Source organism: Pristis pectinata, chromosome 28 (genome assembly GCF_009764475.1).
Source record: "Pristis pectinata isolate sPriPec2 chromosome 28, sPriPec2.1.pri, whole genome shotgun sequence".
NCBI classification, from domain to species: domain Eukaryota; kingdom Metazoa; phylum Chordata; class Chondrichthyes; order Rhinopristiformes; family Pristidae; genus Pristis; species Pristis pectinata.
In genome coordinates, this window is record NC_067432.1 from 1,882,214 (window position 1) to 1,908,919 (window position 26,706).

Sequence of the window (26,706 nt, forward strand, 5' to 3'; positions counted from 1 at the left end):
TCTTCAAAGAATTCATTCAGCTTGATCAGACAAAATGTGCCCTTGACAAAGCCATGCTGGTAGTCTCTGATTAGTTTCTGCCTTTCCAAGTGACCCTGTTCCTCAGAATTGTTTCCAATAACTTCCCATGATCCAGCCTGCAGCCTTCTTGAAATGGGGGACCATGTTTGCTGTCCTCACAGGAACGGTAGTGTAGCGGTTAGCCTAACACTATTACAACGCCAGCGACCCAGGTTCAATTCCTGCCACTGTCTGTAAGGAGTCTGTACGTTCTCCCTGTGACTGCGTGGGTTTCCTCCAGGTGCTCCAGTTTCCTCCCACACTCCAAAGACGTATGGGTTAGGAAGTTGTGGGCATGCTATGTTGGTGCCGGAAGCGTGGCGACACTTGTGGGCTGCCCCCAGAACACTCTACGCAAAGATGCATTTCACTGTGTGTTTCGTTGTACATGTGACTAATAAAGATCTTATCTTATCTTATCTGGTACCTCACTTGTGACAATCAAAGATTTAAAAATCTCAACCAGGGTCCCACAAACTCTTCCCTTCCCTCTCATTGCAACCTGGAATAAATCTCATCCAGCCCCAGAGATTCATCCAACTTTAAGCCCACCAAGTCATCAAGAACCTCCTCTTTATTTATGGAGGTACACTCACCAATTTTTATCAATACACCATAGAAAGCATCCTATCTGGATGCATCACAGCTTGGTATGACAACTGCACTGCCCAAGACCACAAGATACTGCAAAGAGTTGTGGACACAGCTCAGCATATCACGGAAACCATCCTCCACTCCATGGACTCTGTCTATACTTTCTCGCTGCCTCAGTAAAGCAGCCAACATAATCAAAGACCCCACCCAGCCCAGCCATTCTCTCTTCCTCCCCTCTCCCATTGGGCAGAAGATATAGAAGCCTGAAAGCACATACCACCAGGCTCAGGGACAGCTTCTATCCTGCTGTAAGACTATTGAACAGTTCCCTAGTCAATAAGATGGACTCTTGACCTCACAATCTACCTTGTTATGACCACGCACCTTATTTGTCTACCTGCACTGCACTTTCTCTGCAGCTGCGACCTTGTACTACCTCAATGCACTGTGTAATGAATTGATCTGTATGAACCGTATGCAAGACAAGTTTTTCAATGTACCTCAGTAGAAGTGACAATAATAAACCAATTCCAATTCCACCTTCCCATTTGCTGAATCCTCAACTACAATGAATACCAATGAAAAATATTCATTTAGGACCTCACCCATGCTTCTGGTTCCATATAAAGATTGTCCATGTTGTCCCTAATGGGCATACTTTTCCCCTGATTATTCTTTTGCCCTTAAATATACTTATAAAACACCTTGGATTTACCTTAACCCTATCCGCTAGTGAAATCTTATGACCCCTCTTTGCCTTCCTAATTTCCTCTTTAAGTGCATCCTTACACTACGGATACTCTTGATGAGCCTCCCCCATCTTTAGTTCTTAATACCTGCAAAGTGCTTCCTTTTTTCTCTATCCAGCCTACAGGGTTTTGCAGGAGTTTCCCACATTAGTTCAGGAAATTATGAAAATTAGCCTTCTTATGACAGTACCCTCTTCCTGCAACCACACAATGAGATAGTGTTCAAAATAGCTTAACAAGATCTAAGCTTATCTTTCTGACTCCTTTCCAGTCCAGGCCCTACCAGCTAATGGTGTAAATGGCTCGACCAAATTTGACTGGAGTAAGCTCTGAGCAAGTCCATCTAGTTCAAGGGTATGCTAAACAACAAAAGAATGTTACAATCTGAAACATACTATTAGGAAGACTGGAGGCCAGCAGAATCAGATCACCTTATCCGAGCTATCTGCTAATTATTCAAAAATATACAAAGTCTATTGCCATTTGAAGAGGAAATATCCTGTTTTCTACTCTGCTTCATCAGAACTGTGGCTGAGATCAAGAATCGTGTGCAAACCTTGCAATTTTCAATTGGGGCACTCCACTGTCTATTTCTATAAATCATTTGATTCTGAATGAAATTCCAAGTTTGTTACATTGTAGATGCTATTATATAAGCATGTTGGAATTAAACATTTCTTTGAGGGAATCAGACACATGGTTGTAACTGTTTAATAATCATCATTTATTCCCAAAGGGCAATAAAGGCCACTCACTGCTGGCCCCCATTGCAATGTGATTTATTAACGTCTACTTGACAAAGTCATCATGTGATATACAGCAAATCAATACCAGTATTTAATCTAGCTTTTCTCTTGATTAGAATGTTGCACTCATACCAATTTGCCCAATCAATAGTTAGAGATGCGCTTTTGGTTTGCAAATGCTTTATTTAAAAAAAGTAGGAAGGTTTGGCTGCTTGATTAACCTCAACAATCATTCTAATAATTAATGTGTTGCTACTTTAACAAGCTTCTTTTAAATGACCTAGTTTTTTTTATTTTAATAGTATGTACCTCATGCTCTGCATTTTATTATTTGTGGGCTCTTCTGCTTTTTTCCTCTATTTTTTCAAATAACTGTTTTAACTACAAAATCAGAATACTAATTTTTGTTTGATGGGAACATCTACCCACCTAAACAAAACTGAATTATGTCTTAACAACAGTTTTTTTAATCTAACATAATCACTCCTTTTAAAACAAAAGATGAATTCCCAAATTTATAAATAATGAATATTGCAACTTAGATTTATTAAATGCAACGTCAAATAAAAGACTGTTTCCATCTAAAGTTTCTCATATTCCACGTTAGACAATTGAATTTGTCACTTTAAAAGTAGATTAATATTTTTGATTTTTAAGTCCACTTCAAATTCTTACTCATTGTACTCCATGTACAGTCCCCAATTAATGTTGTACTTCCTTTCTTTGTAGCACAACAATCTTGTTTTATAAATGATTGTATTTTAACCACAGATTAATTACAGATACATTCATCAGTCCTATAAGTTTATTTTATTTATACAGTTAGTAATCCTTTTGGTTGTGATTTAAGAAACACAACTGCTCATCTGTGAAAAAATAATATTGATATTAAATTTAATTTGTTCCAGAACCTTAGAGATCTGCAAAATAATGCAATGGAGATTATTGTAGCACTTGCTGATGAGTGAGATAGAGCAAAAAGTATCAGATTACTAACACAAGACAGATTGAAAGGGATACTGGGTAACGCCACTTGCCAAATACAGGTGTGTTATCATGACGAGGTAACTGATCGTTAAGCTACCTGTGTTAAGCTGGTAATCAAAATTATCTTTACAGTAGAAACAAGAAGCTAAGCTAATATGATATGAATATAATAAAAACTGTTTTATATACTGGGCATGGTTGAGTATTGACATGAAAATTTCTCCTGCATAATGTTACCCAATTTTCGGTGAAATTTAAAAGATGTTTTTGTAACACCACTTTTATCCCACCTATCTACTTCCTTCTTAAAGGTACTAAAGTCTGGCAAGAAATAGTGCTCCACCTTTCATGAGAAAATGTCATCACAATCTTTCTAGAATACTGTACATTTTACAAGGAAGCTCACTATCAACATATTTTAATGTTTTTCCAAAAGTAAATGTGGATTTTCTTTTGCATAGAAACAAGCATCAGGCTTGATTTGCAATACCCACAGATTACTTATCCTTTATATTTTTAACCACTTCCCTGATATTTCAACGAAAACATAACAAGATGAGGCAAAAACTTCCTCATTCAATCACCTTCAAAAATAGGTTTATAATTGATTATTAATGTGTCTACTAAGTTCTTCAATTTTATGAATAAAAACTTAATTTCACATAAAAGTCCATGAAGGAAAAGAAGCAGGAATGAACAAAAAAGGATTGCATTTACCTTTCCCAGTGGCTGCACACATTAGGATCATCAGGATTTAGACACCATACCACTCTTTCAAGGTAACAAATTAACAACACCCATTGGCACCAACTCAAGGCAGCACAAACCATTCTCTCAAGTCTAAAGAAAACAAGGAATTGATTAAAAATTCAATATGTGACCCTTAAGTCCAGGACACATGCAAATTAATACTTCATTAAAAGAACTTCCATCAATGTGGAATATTCACCTGGTTTCCACTCAGAATTTCCAGGTGGGGAAAATGTACACAGGCATTCAGCTTGTGAAGAAGTAAGAATTCACAGTACATTAGAGCTCAGGAGAGTTCCATGTTGGCCCATAGTCATCAAATATATAATATTTTCAACTGTCACTATCCTGCTTGGTTATCACTTACGATGACCCTTATGAAATTTAGCTGTACAGGTTATGAATGCCCAACTTATGGACACCCCATATATACAAACAAGCATACAAGCATTTGGGAGACCAGCAGGATGGATCTGCTAGTTGCTGCAGGGCTGCAGGCATTTCTGCTGAGTGGGAGCTAAGTTCATGGCAATATCGTTGCATTTTGCACAGAAACCTAAATGGTTGAGTTAAACACCCCGTTTTAACTACACATTGTCCTTTGTTGGCCTATGTTTTTATATAAATATATTGGCTGGTGGCCACTAGCTCAGGTAGGCAATTTGGTCGGCACAGACAGTTTGGGTCGAAGGACCTGTTTCTGTGCTGTATAACTCTATGGCTATATTTTAATCTTTAATTTAGCAATTAATTCCAATCACGGGAAACCACAACTAAGCTCAGATTTTTTTTCCCTTGATGCCTTCAGATTTGTCCTTTTTATCTAAATTCAGTGTAAGCTTTCCTCCATGTACAGGTTTCCCCCAGGTTATGACAGGCTTCCATTCCTGAGAACTGTTTGTAACCCTGAGCTAGTCCCATATCCCTGCGTTTGGCCCATATCCCTCTAAACCTTTCCTATCCATGTACGTGTCACAAGTTGCAATTGTTAAAAATGTTTCGTTCGATGTGACACTGGATGGATGCCTTTCAACATCTTCAGGAAATGAGGGAAGGAAATGAGAATCATTTTCAAAAAAGAAAATATGGATTTTGTATAGAAACTAGTATCAGGCTTGATTTTCAGTACCCATTGATTTGTCATATTTTGTATCCTTATCAGCTTCACTGATATTCCAATAAATACACACTTCAATACTCCCACTTAATCTGTTTGCTGCACATCATCCCAGCATATCTACTTCAATGAGACTACTTCACATATCGGGCTCCTGTGGAGCACTGAAATTGCAGAATTGCTAGAAATCAATAAAACATTTGCATGAAAATCAAAAAAACTGCAGATGCTGGAAATCTGAAATTGAAACAGAAAATTCTGGAAACATCAGATCAGGCATCATCTGTGGAAAGAGAAACTGAAAATGCTTCAGATCAAAAACTCTTCATCAGAGCTAGAAAAGAGAAAAAACAAGTTAGTGCTAAGTTGCAGTGAGGGTGGCAAGGGATAGAAGGACTCTGATTGGGTGAAGCCAGCTTTGCCATTGGGATAAGCTATAAATGAAGTCACCTCGTTGATAGATTTACAAGGGCCATTAGGAAGAGAAAACAAAACAAGGAAACGCAAAAGCTATGGAATGAACACAGTCAGACACAGAAACAAAGTAATGTAAAAGCTGTGAAATACAAAGCTGTACAAAATATTCAAAAGGTCAGGCTATGTCAATGGAAAATACATCTGAGCCAGTATTAAAGATAGATGACCAAACAGCTGGAGCATAGATCATAGAAGAGTACAGCACAGGGTCAGGCCCTCAGCCCACCATGTCTGCACTGACCATGATGCCAAATTAAACTAATCCCATCTGTCTACACATGGTCTGTATCACTCTATTTTCTGCCTGCCTGCCTAAATACCTCTCAAATATTGCTATCATAACTGCTTCCACCTCCTCCCCGGCAGCACATTCCAGGCATCTACCACTCTCTGTGAGTTGCAATTGTAGGGAGAAACCAGAGGCACGTCCACTGTGACAGGCAATTATTTATATATATAAATAAATTATTGGACTCTTGTGGCTTAATTAATGGTAAAACAGGCATTAGGACAATTGTGAAGACCTGCTTCTACATGAGTGACTCATGCCGTCTGTGGGCCAAGTGTGCATACCTCAAAATCTTAGGTGTTATATCCACTCATGCATTAGACACCATCATGCATATCCAGACTCTACATATTAACATGTCAGAAGCATGGAGGAACTAGAAGGAAAATTATAGACTTTGTGGAACACTCAATAAGTCTGCATTTTTCATTTGTGATTTTTTTTAAATTGAAGTTGAAAGTTTTTGCACAAACATGTACTAAATGATTATTTTTTGTCAGAAGAAGTAGTGTCATATTTTCATTTGATTACTTTACCAAATGGTATCTTGTTAATTTGTGAGTTATTTGTGTTCACTGACAATCTTTGATATTTGAATGAACAATGTAATGATATTGTTATACTGATGGTCTAAGATAATATTTGTATCTTTAATGCAAATTTTTCAATACATTTAAGGCAGGTTCATAGAATAAAATCAGAACTGATATTTCCAATATTTAGATCTGAATTATATGTAGATGACAGCTTTATCTTTGAAATGAATTTGAATAACTTTAATTAAGAAAAATTGGTAGCAGGAGTTCTTAAAGGCCTGCTGTCAGTCTATAGGATGTGATAAGAAAGAAATGGTTCCACTGAGGAAGCACTGCTTTACTTGATGGAGCAGCTTTAGTATTCTTGCTTCAGGACAAATTCTAACACATTGAAAGCATATCTTCCTTTTGTTTTGGCTTTTATCTGAAATATATAAATGCTTAAGGCAAATTAATGTAGAAGGTAGATGATTGGCATTCTTTTGGAAATGTGGTAGTGCAACTTACCAATGATTATAATCCCTTATACATAGACATTTTGAGATGTTGATTTTGCAAATTACTTTTAATACTATAGAATCCTTCCGATTCTATAAACATTCCAAAGTTTTCCAGGTGCTTCAGTCCATGGGAGAGAGAATGTTCTCTGTCAGGGTAGAGTATTATGTGTGTATTGAGGCACAGGATAAACTGCCACTAATAAGATATTATGCACTGAAATAACATTTTAAAATTGCAGTTTAAAATTTTATATATTGTCCAAAGTATAATTCAGTTTGAAAATTAATTTGAGTTTGCAATATTTAATATCTTTTAAGATCTATTATCAGTTCCTCAATAACAATGCTAAAATCTTAAAAAAAGGCAATAATTGTTTGATTGTAATTTACAGTAATTACTGCTTTTGGTTAAAAGTTATTTAGCAGCTGTGTAAGATATATTGCTAAATTGTGTTGAAATTTTCCACAATTGGTGAATGTTTTGTAGCTGCTCTGTAGGGGTGCTAGGCTTCTCATGATAGGGGTGAGACTTTTATTCGAAGGACCCTCTAATAAAATAGCAGTCTTATAATTTGTTCAATTGTGGACAGTTGCGAGGGCCCATTCTTAACTTTAAGGCCGGAAGGTGCAATCCTTGCTCCACAACCCTCCCCTGCCGTCCACCTCATGCTAACTCTCCTGCTTAAGACCTAAGATATAGTTCACAGATCACTCAAATCCTCACTCATTTGAGCAATGCACCATTAAGCTGAAACCATTGAAAATAGTTGTAGTGAGTCATGTCATTAAACAAATTAGGGATTAATTTTTTGATGTTTTACATTGGACCCAATGAGGAGGCAGAAGATATCATAGATAGAAATTTCAGGGAAGTAGACACACAACAAGATCAGCCAGATAGATGGGTGACTGCCAGGAAGGGCAGGCGGGTAGTGCAGGAGTCCCCTGTGGCTTTTCCCCTAACAGGTATCAGGCTTTGGATATTTTTGAGGAATGAATGGCCTCTTAGGTGATAGGAGAAGCAGCCAAATCAGTGTGACCACAACTGGCTCTGTTGTACAGCAGGGAAGGTCAAAGTCTAGGCGAGCAGTAGTGATAAGGCACTCAATAGTCAGGGGCAATGATAGGCAATTCTATGGCTGCGAGCAAGACTCCAAGATGGTATGCTACCTCCCTGGTGCCAGAGTCAAGGATGTATCTGAGCAGATACAGGACATTCTGAGAGGGTGCACCAGTCAGAGGTTGTGGTCTATATTGGTAGTAACGACATAGGTAGGAAGAGTAGTGAGGTCATGGACGGTATCCAGATTACAGAAGAGGAGATGCTGGCTGTCTTGAGGCAAATGAAGGTGGATAAATCCCCAGGGTCAGACAAGGTGTCCCCTCTGACCTTGTGGGAGGCTAGTGCAGAAATTACAGGGGCCCTGATAGAGATATTTAAAACGTCCTTAGCCAGGTGAGGTGCCAGAGGACTGGAGGATAGCTAATGCTGTTCTGCTGTTCAAGAAAGGCTTTGAGGGTAAGCCAGGAAATTATAGGCTAGTGAGCCTTACATCAGTTGTGGGTAAATTATTGGAAGGTATTCTAAGGGACTGGATAGATAAGTATCTGGATAAACAGGGCCTGATTAGGGATAGTCAACATGGATTTGTGCGTGGTAGGTCATAAGAACATGAGAAATAGGAGCAGGAGGAGGCCATCTGGCCCATCGAGCCTGCTCCGCCATTCAATAAGATCATAGCTGATCTGGCTGTGGACTCAGATCCACCTACCTGCCTTTTCCCCATAACCCTTAATTCCCCTACTATGCAATTATCTATCTAACTGTGTCTTAAATATATTTAATGATGTAGCCTCCACTGCTTCCCTGGGCAGAGAATTCCACAGATTCACTGCTCTCTGGGAAAAGCAGTTTCTCTTCATCTCTGTCCTAAATCTATTCCCCCGAATCTTGAGGCTATGCCCTCTAGTTCTAGTCTCATGTACCAGTGGAAGTAACCTTCCTGCCTCTATCTTATATAACCCTTGCATAAAATCTCCTCTCATTCTTCTGAATTCCAGCAAGTATAGTCCCAGGTGACTCAATCTCTCCTCACAGGCTAACCCCTTCATCTCCCGAATCAATCTGGTGAACCTCCTCTGCACTGTCTCGAAAGCCAGTATATCCTTCCTTAAGTAAGGAGACCAGAACCGCACACAGTACTCCAGATACGGCTTCATCAGTTCCCTGGACAGTTCAGCATAACCTCCCTGCTCTTAAATTCAATCCCTCTAGCAATGAAGGCCATTTACCTTCTTGATAACCTTGCTAACCAACCTTTTGTGATTCATGCACAAGCACTCCCAAGCACCTCTGCACAACAGCATGCTGCAGTCTTTCACCATTTAAATAATAATCTGATCTCCTATTTTTCCTTCCAAAGTGGATGACCTCGCATTTACCAACATGGCACTCCATCTGCCTGACCCTTGCCCACTCACTTAACCCATCTATATACTGTATCTCTGCAGACTCTCCACATCCTCTGCACAATTTACTTTTACACTCAACTTAGTGTCACCAGCAAACTTAGATATGCTACACTTGGTCCCCTCTTCTAAATCATTAATGTATATTGTGAACAGTTGCAGGCCCAGCACCAACTCCTGCAGCACCCTGCTCACCACTGATAGCCAACCAGAGAAACACCCATTTATCACAACTCTCTGCCTTCTATTAGTTAATCAATCCTCTATCCATGCTAAGATATTACTCCCAACTCCATGCTTCCTTATCTTATGGATGTATTTTATGCGGCACCTTATCAAACGCCTTCTGGAAATCCAAGTATCCTGTTCTCCTCTATCCACTGCGCTCATTATATCCTCAAAGAACTCCAGTAAGTTGTCAAACAGGACCTGCCCTTCCTGAATCCATGCTGTGTCTGCCTGATGGAACCACTTCTATCCAGATGTCTCACTATTTCTTCCTTAATGATAGCTTCAAGCATTTTCCTGACTACAGACGTTAAGTTAACTGGCCTATAGTTACCCACCTTTTGCCTACATCCTTTTTAAAAAATGGCATGACATTCGCTGTCTTCCAATCCGCCAGGACCTGTCCAGAGAATTTTAGGAAATTATCACAAACACCTCTACTATAACTTCCACCATTTCTTTCAGTACCCTGGGATGCATTCCATCAGGACTGGGGACTTGTCTACCTTTAGGCCCACTAGTTTGCTCATCACTACCTCTCTAGTGACAGCGATTGTATCGAGGACCTCACCTCCCATCGCATCCATAACATCTCTCTTTGGCATGTTAGATGTGTCCTCCACCATGAAGGCCTGCACAAAATAGTCGTTCAAGGCCTTGGCCATTACCCAATATTAATTCCCCCTTCTCATCTTCCAAGGGACCTACATTCACTTTAGCCACCCTTTTCCATTTTATATAATTATAAAAACTTTTACTATCTGTTTTTATATTTTGTGCTCGTTTACTTTCATAATCTACCTTCTCTTCCCTTATTGCTTGCTTAGTCGTTCTTTGTTGCTTTTTAAAGTTTTCCCAATCTTCCAGTTTTCCACTACTTTTGGTGACTTTGAATGCATGAGCTTTTAGCTTGATGCTTTCTTTTAGTTCCTTGGTTATCCAAGGCTGGCTCTCCTCACCCTTACTCTCCTTGCTTTTAACTGGAATATACTTTTGTTGAACACCATGAAAAATCTCTTTGAAAATCTTCCACGGTTCCTCAACTGTTCCTCCATATAGCCTGTGTTTCCAGTCTACGCTAGCCAACTCCTCCTCACCCCATTGTAGTCTCCCTTGCTTAGGCATAATACACTGGTTTTAGATCGAACTATTGCACCCTCCATTTGTATGAGAAATTCAATCATACTGTGATCACTCTTTCCAAGAGGATGCCTAACTACAATGTTAAGGATCGTTAATTTTACCTGTCTCATTGCACAGGACCCGATCTAAGATAGCACTTTCCCTTATAGGTTCACTAACATGCTATCACGGATGCATTCTATGAAGTCCTCCTCAAGACTGCCTTGACCAACTTGATTTACCTAATCTATGTGGAAGTTAAAGTCCCCCATGACAACTGCAGTTCCATTCTTACATGCATCAAATATTTGGTTTATTGCCTGTGCCACTGTCATGTTATTATTTGGTGGCCTATAGACAACACCCACCAGTGATTTTTTTCCCTTTACTATTCCTAATTTCCACCCAGATGGACTTAACATTCTGCTCCTTACATCTTATATTGTCTCTCACTATCACCTTGATTAGTTAAGAATGCTACCCCACCTCCTTACCTTCCTGCCTATCCTTCCGTATCACCTGATATCCTTGGATATTTAATTCCCACTCAACTCCACGCTGCAACCATGTTTCTGTAATGGCCACTAAATCATACCCCTTTGTACTGATTTGTGCCACAAGTTCACTGACTTTGTTTCAAATACTACGAGCATTCAGATAAAGTGCCCTTAGACTCATTGTCCTTTGAGAATCCAGTAACCTTTGTGTCCTTTACATTTGACTTTTCTGTACTCCACTCTTACTTTTCTCTTTTCTAAATTTTGCTCTGGTCTCTGCTTTGCTTCCCTGTCTTTCTGCATGATTCCCATCCCCCTGCCATATCAGTTTAAACCCTCATGTCTAACCAATCTTATAGAGTTCTTCGAGGAGGTCACCAAGAAGGTCAATGAGGGAAGGGTGGTAGACGTTGTCTACACAGACTTTAGCAAGACCTTTGATAATGTCCCGCATAGGAAGCTGCTCCAGAAGGTTAAGTCGCTTGGCATTCAGGGTGAAATAGCCAACTGGATTCAACACTGGATTAGTGGGAGAAGCCAGAGAGTGGTCGTAGGTGGTTGTCTCTCTGACTGGAGGCCTGTGACTAGTTGTGTGCCACAGGGATCAGTGCTGAGTCTGTTGTTGTTTATCATCTATATTAATTATTTAGGTGATAATATGGTAAACTGGATCAGCAAATTTGCAGGTGACACCAAGATTGCGGGCCTAGTGGACAGCAAGGAAGGCTATTAAAACCTGCAGCATGATCTTGACCAGCTAGGAAAATGGGCTAAAAAATGGCAGATGGAATTTAATGCAGACAAGTGTGAGGTGTTGCACTTTGGGAGGACAAACCAGGGTAAGTCTTACATGGTGAATGGTAGGGCTCTGAGATGTGTGGTAGAACAAAGGGACCTGGGAATACAGATCCATAGTTCCTTGAAAGTGGCGTCACAGGTAGATACGGTTGTAAAAAGAGCTTTTGGCACTTTGGCCTTCATAAATCAGGGCATTGAGTACAGGAGTTGGGATGTTATGTTGAAGTTGTACATGGCATTGGTAAGGGCGTATTTAGAGTATTGTGTGCAGTTCTGGTCACCTGTCTATAGGAAAGATATCAATAAGTTTGAAAGAGTGCAAGGATGTTGCCGGGATATGAGGACCTGAGTTATAGGGAAGGGTTGAATGGGTTAGGACTTTATTCCCTGAAGCACAGGAGAATGATGGGAGATCTTATAGAGGTATTCAAAATTATGAAGGGTATAGATAGGGTGAATGCACACAGGCTTTTTCCCCTAAGGCTAGGTGAGACTAGAACTAGAGGACATAGGTTTAGGGTAAAAGGTGAAATATTTAAGGACAATCTGAGGGGGAACTTTCTTAATCAGAGGGTGGTGCGAGTGTGAAATGAGCTGCCAGCGGAAGTGATAGATGGAGGTTAAATTGTCACATTTAAGAGAGGTTTGGATAGGTACATGGATGGGAGGGGTTTGGAGGGATATGGGCTGGGTGCAGGTAGATGGGACTAGGCAGAAGATCAGGTCAGCATGGACTAGGTGGGCTGAAGGGCCTGTTTCTGTGCTGTGACTCCAAAAGATGAAATCCTGCATAGAGAATTTAAACACATAAGTAGAAAGTTAAAAAGCACGACCTCTAGGGTGTCATCTCGGGATTTACTCCCTGTACCACATACTACTGAGGACAGAAATAGGAAGATAGTACAGTTGAATGCATAGCTAAAGAGCTGGCTTTGTGCAGGAAAGGTACTGTCTCATAAGTTTGGTTGAGTTTTTTATGGGAGTGACAAAGACGATTGATGAAGGTAGGGCAGTGGTGTTGTCTGCGTGGATTTTAGTAAAGCATTTGACAAGGTCACTCATGGTAGGCTGGCCCAGAAGGTAAAGTCATATGAGATCCACAGTGAGTTGGTAAATTGGACCCAAAATTGGCTTGGTCTTCAAAGACAGAGGGTGGTGGTAGAGGGGTGTTTTCCTGACTGGAAGTCTGTGACTTGTGGTGTTCCACAAGGATTAATGCTGGGACCTCTATTACTTAAAAGATATATTAACCATTTGGATGAAAATGTAGTGCTCTGATTATTAAGTTTGCAAATGACATAAAACTTGATAGAATTGTGGACGAGGAAAGTTGTCAAAGGATACATTAGGATATAAATCTGCTGGAAATGTGGGAAGAGACATTTTGAAAGAGACAAGTGCGAGTTGTTACATTTTGAGAGGTCAAATACAGTAAATAGTGGGACTGTTAGGAGCATTGATGTACAGAAGGATATTGGCATGCATGCCCATAGCTCCCAGAAAGTGGCAACACAAGTGGATAGAATGGTAAAGAAGGCGCACGGCATGCTTGCTTCCATCAGTTAGGGCATTGACTATAAAAGTTGGTTTAAGGTGAAAGGGGAAAGTTTAAATGAGATATGCAAAGCATGTTTTTTTCAGGAAAATAATGGTAAGTGCCTGGAACATGCTGCCATTGGAGGTGGTACAAGCAGATATGACAACAATAATAAACAGCCAATTAGCTAGACACATGAACAGGCAGGGAATAGAGATACAGACCATGAGCAGGCAGATGGGATTTGTTTGACACATGGTCAGTGAAGACATGGTGGGCCAAAAGGCCTGTCCTTGTGCTCTACTTTTCTATGTCCTATGTTTTTCTTTATTCTATGATCAATGCAAATGGTCCTGTAAAGGAGGATGCAAAGGATTATTAGGTTTCATTTGGGCTCTCCCAAATGATTTTGTCTCTTCTGGGCTATCCCAACAGATTAATAGTGAACTATGTTGACTTGTTTGCCAGGTTATGCAGCATACGACACACGAAATCTCCACACATCCCCAGACAATTGAAGATTGCAAAATCTCATCTTCAGGCGACCAAAATGAATGCAGGATAAGAAGAATTTTATTTGATAAAGTCTGTATCAACCAACAGTGCTCCTGTAAAATCTGGTACTAGAACAGCATTGTTAGTAGTTTATCTTTCTGCTTAGGAGAAATTTAGCAACTGAAAATATTTTTAATACCTCAAGATTTGTCTCCTTTTCCAGTGACTAATTTTGCATTAGTGATTAATTAATGGTGTATTTGTACATATATGTATTTACTTAAGGAGGTGATATTCAGTGACCCAAGCATACTAAAACTTATCCCAGAAGTAGGACAATTAGGAGCTGTGATTAGACCACAGAAAAAAGTGACAAAAACAAGAATATATTCAAGTACTATATTCTGATTTCATTAAATAGATGGTGCTCAAAAAACACTAGGATCATCAGGGAATGACTGTCGTCGTTTGGGTCGAGACCCTGTCCAGATGAAGGGTCAACTGTCTATTTCCCTCAACAGATGCTGCCTGACCCCCTGAGTTCCTCCAGCATCTTGTTTGTTGCATTAGGATCGTCAGTCTGACTTACAAAAATATCAACAAAAATTCAGGCCGAGGAAACCACTTTTTCCTGTTCCTTGAATGAATTCCAAAGCAATGACATGAAATAGTACTATTAGGCTATCAAAAGATTTTTCAATCATTTCACTTTTATGCAATCAACATAATAATATTAATCTCAAAATTTTAAATTTGATGTAATCCATCCTCACCTGTATCTAAATTTCAGAGTTATTGCTGTGCTTCTATCTTAACCACTGACTTATGTTGGACACTTGGATTTGTTTCAAAGCTATTGTTTTACTAGACATTTGATGCATTTCAATAGATTCATGTGTTTGGCAGGTTCCTAAGGCACAATAAGAAATCAAATTAAAAAGGGCAAAAGATTAGTAGAGGTCTCACGTAAAGGAACTTAATACAGCAATAACAACAGAATAGAAAATATAAATATAAGCATATATTAATCATAGTAATGCAATCAAAGTAATTTCCTGTAACTGGAAATTTATTATTTCATATTAAGATTGAGACAGGAATCTTGGGATCAAATGGGCAAGAAATTTGCTGTAGAATTTCATATTTGCTGCTAAGTTAAGGGAAATCAAGTAAAAAGTTGGGATCATTTAAAACAATAAATAATAACAAACTGGAAACATTCAATCCTTCTTCAGTATGAAAATAATCTGAATATTGCATAGATGAAGTGATGACAGTATCAATGCACAACAGCACGTGGAAAATTAACGTGTGCCCAACAGTTGGGGCAGATTATATGGGATATATTTTTGTCAATGAAGTTTGATAGTATATGGAGGATGTCCAATTAATAAAGGTGTACAGCAGTTTGTTGTACTGCACCTGCAAAGAAATAAAAAAGGCATGCTGTTAAATGCTCTTCCCTTAAACAATTTAACAGACACAGTGCTCAGAAGTAGCTGCACATTTATGGTAATATTACAGTTTATTTTTCTGGTTATTATGCAAAATGCAGGTGTGGAGCAGCGGGACATCAGGCCTGAGCCTCCTCCTTACTGATGTGTTGCCTCTTTTCCAATTACCTTCCATGATTTAAAGGACACACTCAAACAGCTGACCTCAATGACTGTGACTCTACTTTCCTTATTGACAATGATCACTCTCTTATTGTGCACTGGCTACTTCTGCCAAACAGAAACAGATGCCAACGAGCTGTCAAAGCTTACATACAGTGTGAAATCAACTGTGTTTAAAATAATATCCTTAGGGATTACAAATAATGAAAGGTGAAGGTGTTGCATATGACTGTCCTGGCCATTCTCATATAGAATAAGAGGTCTTTTTCCATGGGCAGGCAGTTGTTAGCATGGCTACAGAGAAGTACTGTCATAGATTGCAAAGTTCATTGATGGAAAAGTATAGATTCAAATTAAATGAGCACATCTGATATTGTTGTACACATACATGGCGTTTTGAGGCATTCATATTGATATTGATGTTGTTTCAGTAAATATTTTAGTTTTTAGGTAATACAGAAGTTGAATGAGGATAGTACAGTTAATAACTCTATAGACTTCAACGAGCTATTTGGTAAAGTAACAAATATTATACAAAATGGAACTACGCACTTTCTCAATGCTTACTGGGAATAATCTCTGCTTTTCTGAAATCCCATTCCCACCTGTTCAAACTTACTGCCATAATCAAGATGGAGAATAAATCAAGAGATGAAAATGTGGTCCTGCAGTTTAAATGACCAATGTATTCCTCCATCCATGGAAATGCTCTCCATTTCCCCAACACTGAAAGTACTATTGGTGGTGGGGGCGTGGGGAGGTGGAAGGGGAGGAAATGATTCTCAGGGACTGCAGGCAGATCTGTGAATGTGGCACCAAGGTGACTCAGGTGAACAGGGTGCACAGGGTAAAAAAAATGAAAGAACAATGGTGATAGGGAATTCAATAGTTAGGGAGCAAACAGGCATTTCTGTGAATGACTCCTGAATGGTTGTTACTTTCTTTGTGCCAGGGTCAAGGAGGTCAGCGATGGTCTTTTGAATCAATGTTTAACTAAATAAAGGAAAAGGCTATTTTGTATCTAGTATTCTTCAATGAGAAGGAGTTAATTAATAATCTTGTTGTAAGAGGGTCTTTAGGGAAGAGTGGCTATTTTATGATAAAACTTTACTCTCATTTTGTAAATGATGTAGTTCAATCCAAAACTGAGTTTAAATCTAAACAAAGGAACCTACAAACATACGAAGGGTGAGCTGGCTGTGATTGATTGGGAAAACAATTAAAATACTTGACAATATACAGGCAATGCCTAGTACTAAAAGGAATAATACATGATTTGCAAAAATAATATATTCCTTTAAGGCACAAAAACCCAGCAGGATGTGGTCTGGCCATGACTAAAAGGAAGAGGCTTACAAAGTTGCCAGAAACCGAAATGGACCTGTGGACTGGGAGCATTTTAAAATTCAAAGGAGGACCAAGAAATTGATAAAGAAAGGAAAGATTGAATATGATTGTAAACTGGTGAGAAATATTTAAAAAAGGGACAATAACAGCTTCCAAAGGTTCATTAAAAGAAAAGGATTAGCAAAGCCAAATGAAGACCCATTAAACACAGAGATGGGAGAACTTATAATGAGAAGTAAGAAAATGGCAGAGAAATTAAACTAATATTGCATGCATGTCTTCAAGTAAATATGAGAGAACTAAAGTCTGGCAAGAATGAGGAACTAGTGTTATTAAAAAAGAACAGTAATAGGAAGGTCACTGAGACTGAAAGTCGATAAATCCCAAGGACCCTATGATCTACATCCCACTGTTTTGAAAGAGATAGCTATGAATATAGGTAGATCATTGGTCAGTCACTTGGTTGCCTGTGCTCTCATGTGATAAACCAGAGAAATGTCAAGCTGTCAACCAAGATCAAAGTGTATAAAGCAGTTCTACTCACTAGCCTTTTGTATGGCTGTGAAACTTGAATATTTTACAAGAAACATCAAATAGCTCAATTGTTTCCACATGAGATCTCTGCAGTCACTCATGGGCATCAAACAGCAGGACAAGGTGACAAACCTGGAAGTTCTGGACAGGGCCAGGCAGGTCAGCATGGAGGCCATGATCCTGAGGGCACAGTTATGCTGAACAGGCCAGGAAATCTGTATGGGCAGCTCCCATATGCCAAGCCAGCTCCTTTATGGAGTTCTGCATGGAGTCACTGGAACCTGGGATGTCAAAGAAAGTGATACAAGGATTGTATCAAAAACAGCCTCAAACACAGTGGCATTCCTGCAAGAGAGCTGGAGTCTTATACCCAGTACAGGCTGCTGTGGAACACCATTATCATGCTAGGGCATTTTGAGATAAAGAAAGAGGTGGTGTTGGGTCTCTTGAAGAATACTAAGGTGGGTAAGTCCCCAGGGCCTGAGAGATACCTCAGGTTATTGAGAGAATCAAGAGATGAGATTCCTGGGGCCTTGACAAGGTCTTTGAGTCCTCTCTAGTCACAGGTCTGGTCCTGGAGGATTGGCAAGTAGCTAATGTTGCTCCTTTGTTCAGGGAGAAGGTTATAGAAGCCATAAAAGATTCAGGAACAGCTTCTTCCCTTCCACCATCAGATTTCTGAACGGTACATGAACCCATGACCACTACATCATTATTCCGTTTTTTGCACCAATTATTTACTTTTGTAACTTATAGTAATTGTATATCTTTGCACTGTACTGCTGCTGCAAAACAAATTTCACAATATATAAGTCAGTGATAATAAATCTGATTCTAATTCTAATTCCGAGATGTGCGAGGCAGGTTTTATTTTTACAGAGAGTGGTGGGTGCCTGGAATGCACTGCCAGGGCGGTGGTGGAGACATATATGATAGAGGAATTTAAGAGTCTCTTAGCACATGAATATGCAGAGAATGGGATTAATTAGGCATCATTAGCTTAATTAGTTCAGCACAACATCATGGGGCAAAGGGTCTTTTCCTGTGCTGTACCGTTCTACATTCTGCACAGTCTTTCCCGTGCCCCCATCATGCCTGAGTGTGCACCTCCAGGGTTGGGTTCACCAACGAAGAATACACAAATGACATCATCATACTCAATAGTCAACTAACGGCAACGAGCCACGGATAAAGAAGATCATTGGTTGTCTTCTTTCAAAGTACTATATCCTGGAATGGTTCCTGCAGATTGGAGTGTAGCAAATGTGACCCCACTGTTTAAGAAAGGAAGGAGATAGGAACAGAGAACTATCGGCCCATTAGCCTAACAAGAGTAATAGGGAAAATGCTGGAATCAAAGGATGTAAGAACACCCTTAAAAGATTATTAGGATTGAGCAGAGTTAACATGGATATATGAAAGGAAAATCATTGAGTCACAGAGTTGTACAGCACATAAATGGGCTCTTCAGCCCATCACATCCATGCCAACGTTTTTGCCCATCCACACTGATCCCATTTGCCTGCATTAGGATTGTATCCTTCTATACCTTGCTGGTCTGTCTAAATGCCTCGTAAACAAAGTAATTGTATCTGACTCCACCACCTCCTGTGGCAGCATGTTCCAGATATCAACCACTCTCAGGTAAAAAAAATTTCCCCTCAGATCCCCTTTAAAACTCCTTCCTCTTACTTTAAACCTATACCCTCTTGTTTTTGATATGGGAAAAAGATTCTGACTATCTACCATATCTATGCTCTTATAAATTTTGTATACCTTTTCAGTCACCCCCTCAACCTCTCACTCCAGGGAAAACAAACTCAGGACAATTCAATCTCTCCTGAGAATAATGTCCTACAATCCAGGCAACATCCTAGTGAATTGCTTCTCACTCTCTCTTACAATGCAGAGACCAGAATTTCACACAATACTGCAAGTGTGGTCTATCTAGCGTTTAGTCTCTACTCTTATATCCTTTCCCCCCACCTTGAGGGCAAACATGCCATATGCCTTCTTCACCACCCTATCCACCTGTGTTGCTATTTTCAAGGATCTCTCTGTTCATCAATATTCCTCAGTATCTTACCATTTATTGTTTGTGTTCTACCCCTACTTAACTTCCCAAAATATACCTCACCTCATACTTGTCAGGATTAAATTCCATCTGCAATGTTCTGCCCAACTTTCCAACTGATCTATATCCTGCTGTAGCCTTAAACAATCTTCCTCATCATCCACAATACCACCAACTTCCACGTCATTCACAAACTTACGAATCAGACCTCCTTTATTCCTCTAGTCTATATTCCTCTAATCTCTCCCCATCTGACAAACCTGCCATCCCAGGAACTAGTCTGTTGAAACTTTGTTTGATTATTGATAATTCATGTTTGACTAATCTATTGGAACTCCTTGAGGATTTGACTTGTAGAAAAGGTATAGAATGATCTGGTGTTTTTGGATTTTCACAAGGGTTTTGACAAGGTCACACACAGATAGCTGGCCAACAAAGTGGAACTGGCTATGATACACTGGGATGGATTGAGAAATGGTTAACAGGCAGAAAGCAAAGAGTGGTGATAAACACATCTTTTCTAGGATGGCATGATGTGACTAGTGGAGTACTACAGGGATAGGTGCTATTGGGACCAAATGTCATATTTCCAAATTTACTGATGAAACAAAACCAGGTGTGAGTAGGAAGCAGGATGTAAAAAGGCTTCAAGGGGATATGTACATGCTAAGTGAGTGGGCAAGAACATGGCAGAAGGAAAATAAAATGAAAAGCATGAAATCAGCCACTTTAGTGCATGTAACAGAAAAGCAGAAAGCTTTTTTAAATAGTGACAGATTGAAAAATGTGGATATTCATAGGGACCTGGATATACTTGTACCCAAGTCACTGAGAAGTAATATGCAGGCACAGCAAGCAATTAGGTATACTGGTCTTTATTATGAGAGGATTACAGTAGAGTAATAAATTTAGGTCACTGATGAGACCAAACTTGAATAATTTAATTCACGTTACCTAAAAAGGATATACTTAAATCCAACAACGTTTTACAAGATTGGTTCCTGGGATGGCAGGTTTGCTGTATGTGGGGAAATTGACTAAGCCAGTATTCTACAGTTTAGAGAAACTTAGAAAATGCTTACAGGGCTTGACAGGGTAGATGCAGGGAGGATGTTTTCCCTGGCTGAGGAGTCTAGAACCACAATCTCAGTATTAGGGGTAGGCCATTTAGGACAGTGATGAGGAAAATCTCTTAATTCAAAGGGTGGTGAACCTTGGGAACTGTGAAAGCTCAGTCACTGGGTTCATTCCAAACAGGAATCGATAGATTTTGGGATATTATAGGCCATGAGGCTGGTGTAGGAAAGTTGTACTGAGGTGGGGAAGATGGTTCATATTAGTCACTCACCCATTGGTTTTCCTTCGAGTCTGCCAGTTTTCTATACAGAGCTCACTGACCAGAGTAAGAAACATTATGTATTTTTAACATTGCTTAGAAAATGCCACAAGCAAATAAAACAAATTAAGGAAATATTAAAACATGGGATTTGGTTATTTCTTTGGAGGCAACACACAAACTATTTATATTTGGAATTACTTGAAAGATTTAATGAAAAATCAAAGCTATTATTCCCAGCTCAGTAACTGCTACAATTATGTTAGATCATTCATACTAATTCCCATCTACTGACAATTTTCTACATGCATGATATTTTCGTATCTGAATCACAGCTGATGACTCAGTTATAAAAGCAAATTTTAATTATTTGAATTATAATCTCTACTAAGGTTATGTGTTGATTTCATGAATAGAATCAGCTAGTACAGGAAAGAAACAATGAAATCGGAACATGGTTTATAAGAACGAGGTAGCAGCGTGCAAGTACTCTTTTGAGGTCCCTGTGCAGTGTTTCCAATATCAAGCTTTAGAACCCCTTGGGAAAGTAACCACAAGTCCACAGCAGAATGACTGATGTCTCTATATGTGCATGGTCTAATAAAATACTAGGTACATGTCAATAATATTGGCAAGTATTGTTTCTCAGTACACATGCAGAGGGATGTGTATGTTCATCAGTAGAGACTTTTTTTACAATGAAAATTGATGTGTCAAGTTGCTGACTCTGCCACCACATTTAAAGTGAATCTGAAAGAAATCTGCAAAATGAACTTTATTTCATTCATGAAAATTCAAGAACAAATTCAACCAGATTTTTTTTTTACAAAATAGACATTAATATGTAGATATGGATATTGTCAGTTAAATAAAGCCATTGCTCATTCTGAAAGGATTTAAATGAAAAGGTCAATATACTACTCAAACAAGATCTGGGCAAGGTTTCATATCTATCATTTTCCATAGCATCAGTTACTAATTCAGTCATTATATCCCAGAAGAATCAGGTAGAAGCAAGATCAGAAAAAATCAAAAGGAGTAGCAGTAGGCAGATGCAGACTCTAGATGTTAATTAAAAAGCAACACAAGTTCAGCCAAGTATTCAGCCTCATAATATTAAGATGTTTGCTTGAAGAACAGAAGAAGATTATTTGGAACATACACCAATGTCAAAGAAAATCAAGTAAAATTGAAGAGTAAATTCTGAGAAAAAAATTCATACATAAATGATTTTTGTAGTAAATGAGTCAAGGGATATGGAATCATGATGGTAAATGGAATTATGACATAATTTGGTTGAGTGGTTCAGCAGATTTGAGTGTCTAAATAGTCTATTCCCATTTCTAAATATTCTTAAAATCACCAATGTTTCCCTTTGAACTAGATTGAGTTTTCAAATGACAAAGAGGATTGATGAGGGCAAGGCAGTAGTCTATGTGGACTTTAACAAGGTCCTGCATGGTAGGCTGGTCCAGAAGGTTAGATTACATGAGATCCAGGGTAAGCTAGCCAAATGGAAACAAAATTGGATTGGTGGTAGGAGTCAGAGGCCAGTAGTGGAGGGTTGTTTTCCAGATTAGAGGAATATGACTACTAGTGTGCCACAGGGATCAGTGCTAGGTCTCCTATTGTTTGTCATATTTATTAATGATTTGGATAAGAATATGGATGGCATGATTATTAAGTTTGCAGATGACACCAAAGCTGGTTGAATAGTATACAGTAAAAAAGTTTGTCTAAAGTTAGAACAGGATTTACATCAACTGGGAAAATGTGCAAAGGATTTGCCAGATGAAATTTAGTTCAGATAAGTGCAAAGTGATGCATTTTGGGAAGTTAATTCAGGGTGGGATAAACACAGAGAATGGCAGGGCCCTGCAGAGTGTTGTAGAACAGAGAGGCCTAAGGGTACAAATACATAATTCCCTGTAAGTGGCAACACAGTTAGACAGGGTACGAGGAAGACATATGGTATACTTATCTTCACTGGCAGAAGCACAGACTGCAAGAGTTGGGATGTCATGTTACAGCTAAACAAGATGTTGGTGAGACCACACTTGTGTGCACTCCTGCTCACCATGCTATAGGAAGGATGTGATTAAGCTAGAGAGGGTGCAGAAAAGATTCATAGAAACATAGAAAAACCTACAGCACGATTCAGGCCCTTCGGCCCACAAAGCTGTGCCAAACATGTCCCTACCCTAAAAATTACTAGGCTTACCCATAGCCCTCTATTTTACTCATCTCCATGTACCTATCCAATGGTCTCTCAAAAGACCCTATCGTATCCGCCTCCACCACCGTTGCCAGCAGCCCATTCCATACACTCACCACTCTCTGAGTAAAAAACTTACCCCTGACATCTCCTCTATACCTACTCCCCAGCACCTTAAACCTATATCCTCTTGTGGCCACCATTTCAGCCCTGGGGAAAAGCCTCTGACTATCCACCCGATCAATACCTCTCATCATCTTATATACTTCTATCAGGTCCCCCTTCATCCTCCGTCACTCCAAGGAGAAAAGGCTGAGTTCCCTCAACCTGCTTTCATAAGGCATGCTCCACATTCCAGGCAACATCCTTGTAAATCTCCTCTGCACCCTTTCTATGGCTTCCACATCCTTCCTGTAGTGAGGCGACCAGAACTGAGCACAGTACTCCAAGTGGGGTCTGACCAGGGTCCTATATAGCTGCAACAATACCTCTCGGCTCCTAAATTCAATTCCCCGATTGATGAAAGACAATACACCATATGCCTTCTTAACCACAGAGTCAACCTGCGCAGCCGCTTTGAGCGTCCTATGGACTCGGACCCCAAGATCCCTCTCATCCTCCACACTGCCAAGAGTCCTACCATTAATACTATATTCTGCCATCATATTTGACCTACCAAAATGAACCACTTCACGCTTATGTGGGTTGAACTCCATCTGCCACTTCTCAGCCCAACTTTGCATCCTATCTATGTCCCGCTGTAATCTCTGATAGCCCTCTATACTATCCACAACACATCCAACCTTTGTGTCATCCACAAATTTACTAACCAATCCCTCCACTTCCTCATCCAGGTCGTTTATAAAAATCGCAAAGAGTAAGGGTCCCAGAACAGATCCCTGAGGTACACCACTGGTCACTGACCTCCATGCAGAATACGACCCTTCAACAACCACCCTTTGCCTTCTGTGGGCCAGCCAGTTCTGGATCCACATTGCAATGTCCCCTTGGATCCCATGCCTCCTTACTTTCTCAATAAGCCTTGTCAAATGCCTTGCTGAAATGTATATACACTACATCTACTACTCTCCCTTCATTGATGTGTTTAGTCTCATCCTCAAAAAATTCAATCAGACTCGTAAGACAGGACCTGCCCTTGACAAAGCCATGCTGACTATCCCTAATCATATTATACCTCCCCAAATGTTCATAAATCCTGCCTCTCAGGATCTTCTCCATCAGCTTACCAACCACTGAGGTAAGACTCACCAGTCTATAATTTCCTGGGCTATCTCTACTCCCTTTCTTGAATAAGGGAACAACATCCCCAACCCTCCAATCTTCTGGAACCTCTCCCGTCTCCAGCAATGATGCAAAGATCATCGTCAGAGGCTCCGCAATCTCCTCCCTCGCCTCCCACAGCAGCCTGGGGTACATCCCATCCGGTCCCGGTGACTTATCCAACTTGACGCTTTCCAAAAGTTCCAGCACCTCCTCTTTCCTAATACCTACATGCTCAAGCTTTTCAGCCTGCTGCAAGTCCTCACTACAATCCCCCAGATCTTTTTCCGTAGTGAATACTGATGTAAAGTATTCATTAAGTACCTCCGCTATTTCTTCCGGATCCATACACACTTTCCCACTGCTGCACTTGATAGGCCCTATTCTTTCGCATCTTATCCCCTTGCTCTTCACATACTTGTAGAATGCCTTGAGTCCGTATGGGTGGAATTAAGGAACAAGAAAGGAGCAGTTACTCTACTAGGAGTATTCTATAGGCCCCCCGGTAGCAGTAGAGATATAGAGGAGCAGATTGGCAGGCGGTGTTTGGAGAGAAGCAAAAATAACAGGGTTGTTATAATGGGAGACTTCAACTTCCCAAATATAGACTGGAACCTGCTTAGTGCCAAAGGTTTAGATGGGACGGAATTTGTTAAATGTGTCCAGGAGGGATTCCTGACGCAGTATGTTGACAGGCCGACTAGAGGGAATGCCATGTTAGATCTAGTTTTAGGAAATGAACTGGGACAGGTGAAGGATCTACTGGTGGGTGAGCATTTGGGGGACAGTGACCATTGCTCCATAACCTTTAAAATTGTCATGGACAGGGACAGGTGCAGAGAGGACAAGAGGTTTTTCATTTGGGGAAGGGTGAACTATGAGGCTATAAGGAGAGAACTTGGGAGTGTAAATTGGGATGTCCTTTTTGAAGGAAAATGTACCATGGAGATGTGGTCGGTGTTCAGGGATCTTATGCAGGATGTTAGGGATAAATATGTCCCGGTGAGGCAGAGAAGGAATGGCAGGGTGAAGGAACCGTGGGTGACGAGAGAGGTGGAACGACTTGTTAGGGAGAAGAAGGTAGCGTACGTGAGGTATAAGCAGCAAGGTTCAGACAGGGCCCATGAGGAATATAGGGTAGCGAGGAAGGAACTTAAGAAAGGGCTGAGGAGAGCTAGAAGGGGACATGAAAAGGCTTTGGCTGGTAGGGTTAAGGAAAATCCCAAGGCCTTTTTCAAGTACGTGAAGGGTAGGAGGATGGCTAGGGTAAAGGTAGGTCTGATTAAGGACAAAGGTGGGAGAGTTTGCCTGGAGGCAGCGGAAGTGGGAGAAGTTCTCAATGAGTACTATTCTTCGGTATTCACCAAGGAGAGGGGTCTTGATGACGCGGAAGGGAGTGCTGGTAGGGGTGATGTTCTCGAGGTTGTAGATATCAAGAGAGAGGATGTGTTGAAGTTGTTAAATAATATTAAGACAGATAAATCTCCGGGGCCTGACGGGATTTTCCCCAGGCTGCTTCGAGAAGCTAGGGAGGAGATTGTTGAACCGCTGGTAAGGATCTTTGAGTCCTCGTTGTCCACGGGGATGGTGCCGGAGGATTGGAGGGTTGCGAATGTTGTCCCCTTGTTCAAAAAAGGTAATAGGGATAGGCCAGGGAATTATAGACCGGTGAGTCTCACGTCTGTGGTGGGTAAGCTGTTAGAAAGGATTCTAAGGGATAGGATTTATGAACACCTAGAGAATCATGGACTGATTAGGGACAGCCAGCATGGCTTTGTGAAGGGAAGATTTTGCCTCACAAGCCTGATAGAGTTCTTTGAGGAGGTGACCAGGAAGATTGATGAGGGCAGTGCAGTGGATGTGGTTTACATGGATTTTAGTAAGGCGTTTGATAAGGTTCCTCATGGTAGGCTTCTTCAGAAGGTCAGAGGCCAAGGGATCCAAGGAAGCTTGGCTGTGTGGATTAGGAATTGGCTTGCATGTAGAAAGCAGAGGGTTGTGGTGGAAGGAGTGCCCTCGGATTGGAAGGCAGTGACTAGTGGTGTCCCGCAGGGATCGGTTCTGGGATCTCTACTTTTTGTGATATTTATAGATGACTTAGATGAGGGGGTGGAGGGCTGGGTTAGTAAGTTTGCAGACGACACTAAGATAGGCGGTGTTGTGGATAGTGTGGAGGGCTGTCGGAGCTTACAGAGGGATATTGATAGGATGCAGAGCTGGGCTGACAAGTAGCAGATGGAGTTCAATCCGGAGAAGTGTGAGGTGGTACACTTTGGAAGGACAAACTCCAGGGCAGAGTACTGGGTAAATGGCAAGGTACTTGGCAGTGTGGAGGAGCAGAGGGATCTGGGG

The 26,706-nt window shown here is 40.3% G+C and overlaps 1 protein-coding gene across 1 annotated transcript in view; it reads right to left on the minus strand.

Moving 5' to 3' along the window:
- megf11 (multiple EGF-like-domains 11) overlaps positions 1–26,706 on the minus strand; it is a 346,912-nt gene that overhangs the window by 248,093 nt on the left and 72,113 nt on the right. Inside the window, exons 2-3 of the mRNA XM_052040236.1 lie at positions 14,725–14,861; positions 3,854–3,976 (exon numbers count right to left, since the gene is read on the minus strand). Of these exons, the coding sequence (XP_051896196.1) occupies positions 3,854–3,966 (113 nt within the window). The 5' untranslated portion in view covers positions 3,967–3,976; positions 14,725–14,861. The remainder of the gene's footprint in view (positions 1–3,853; positions 3,977–14,724; positions 14,862–26,706) is intronic.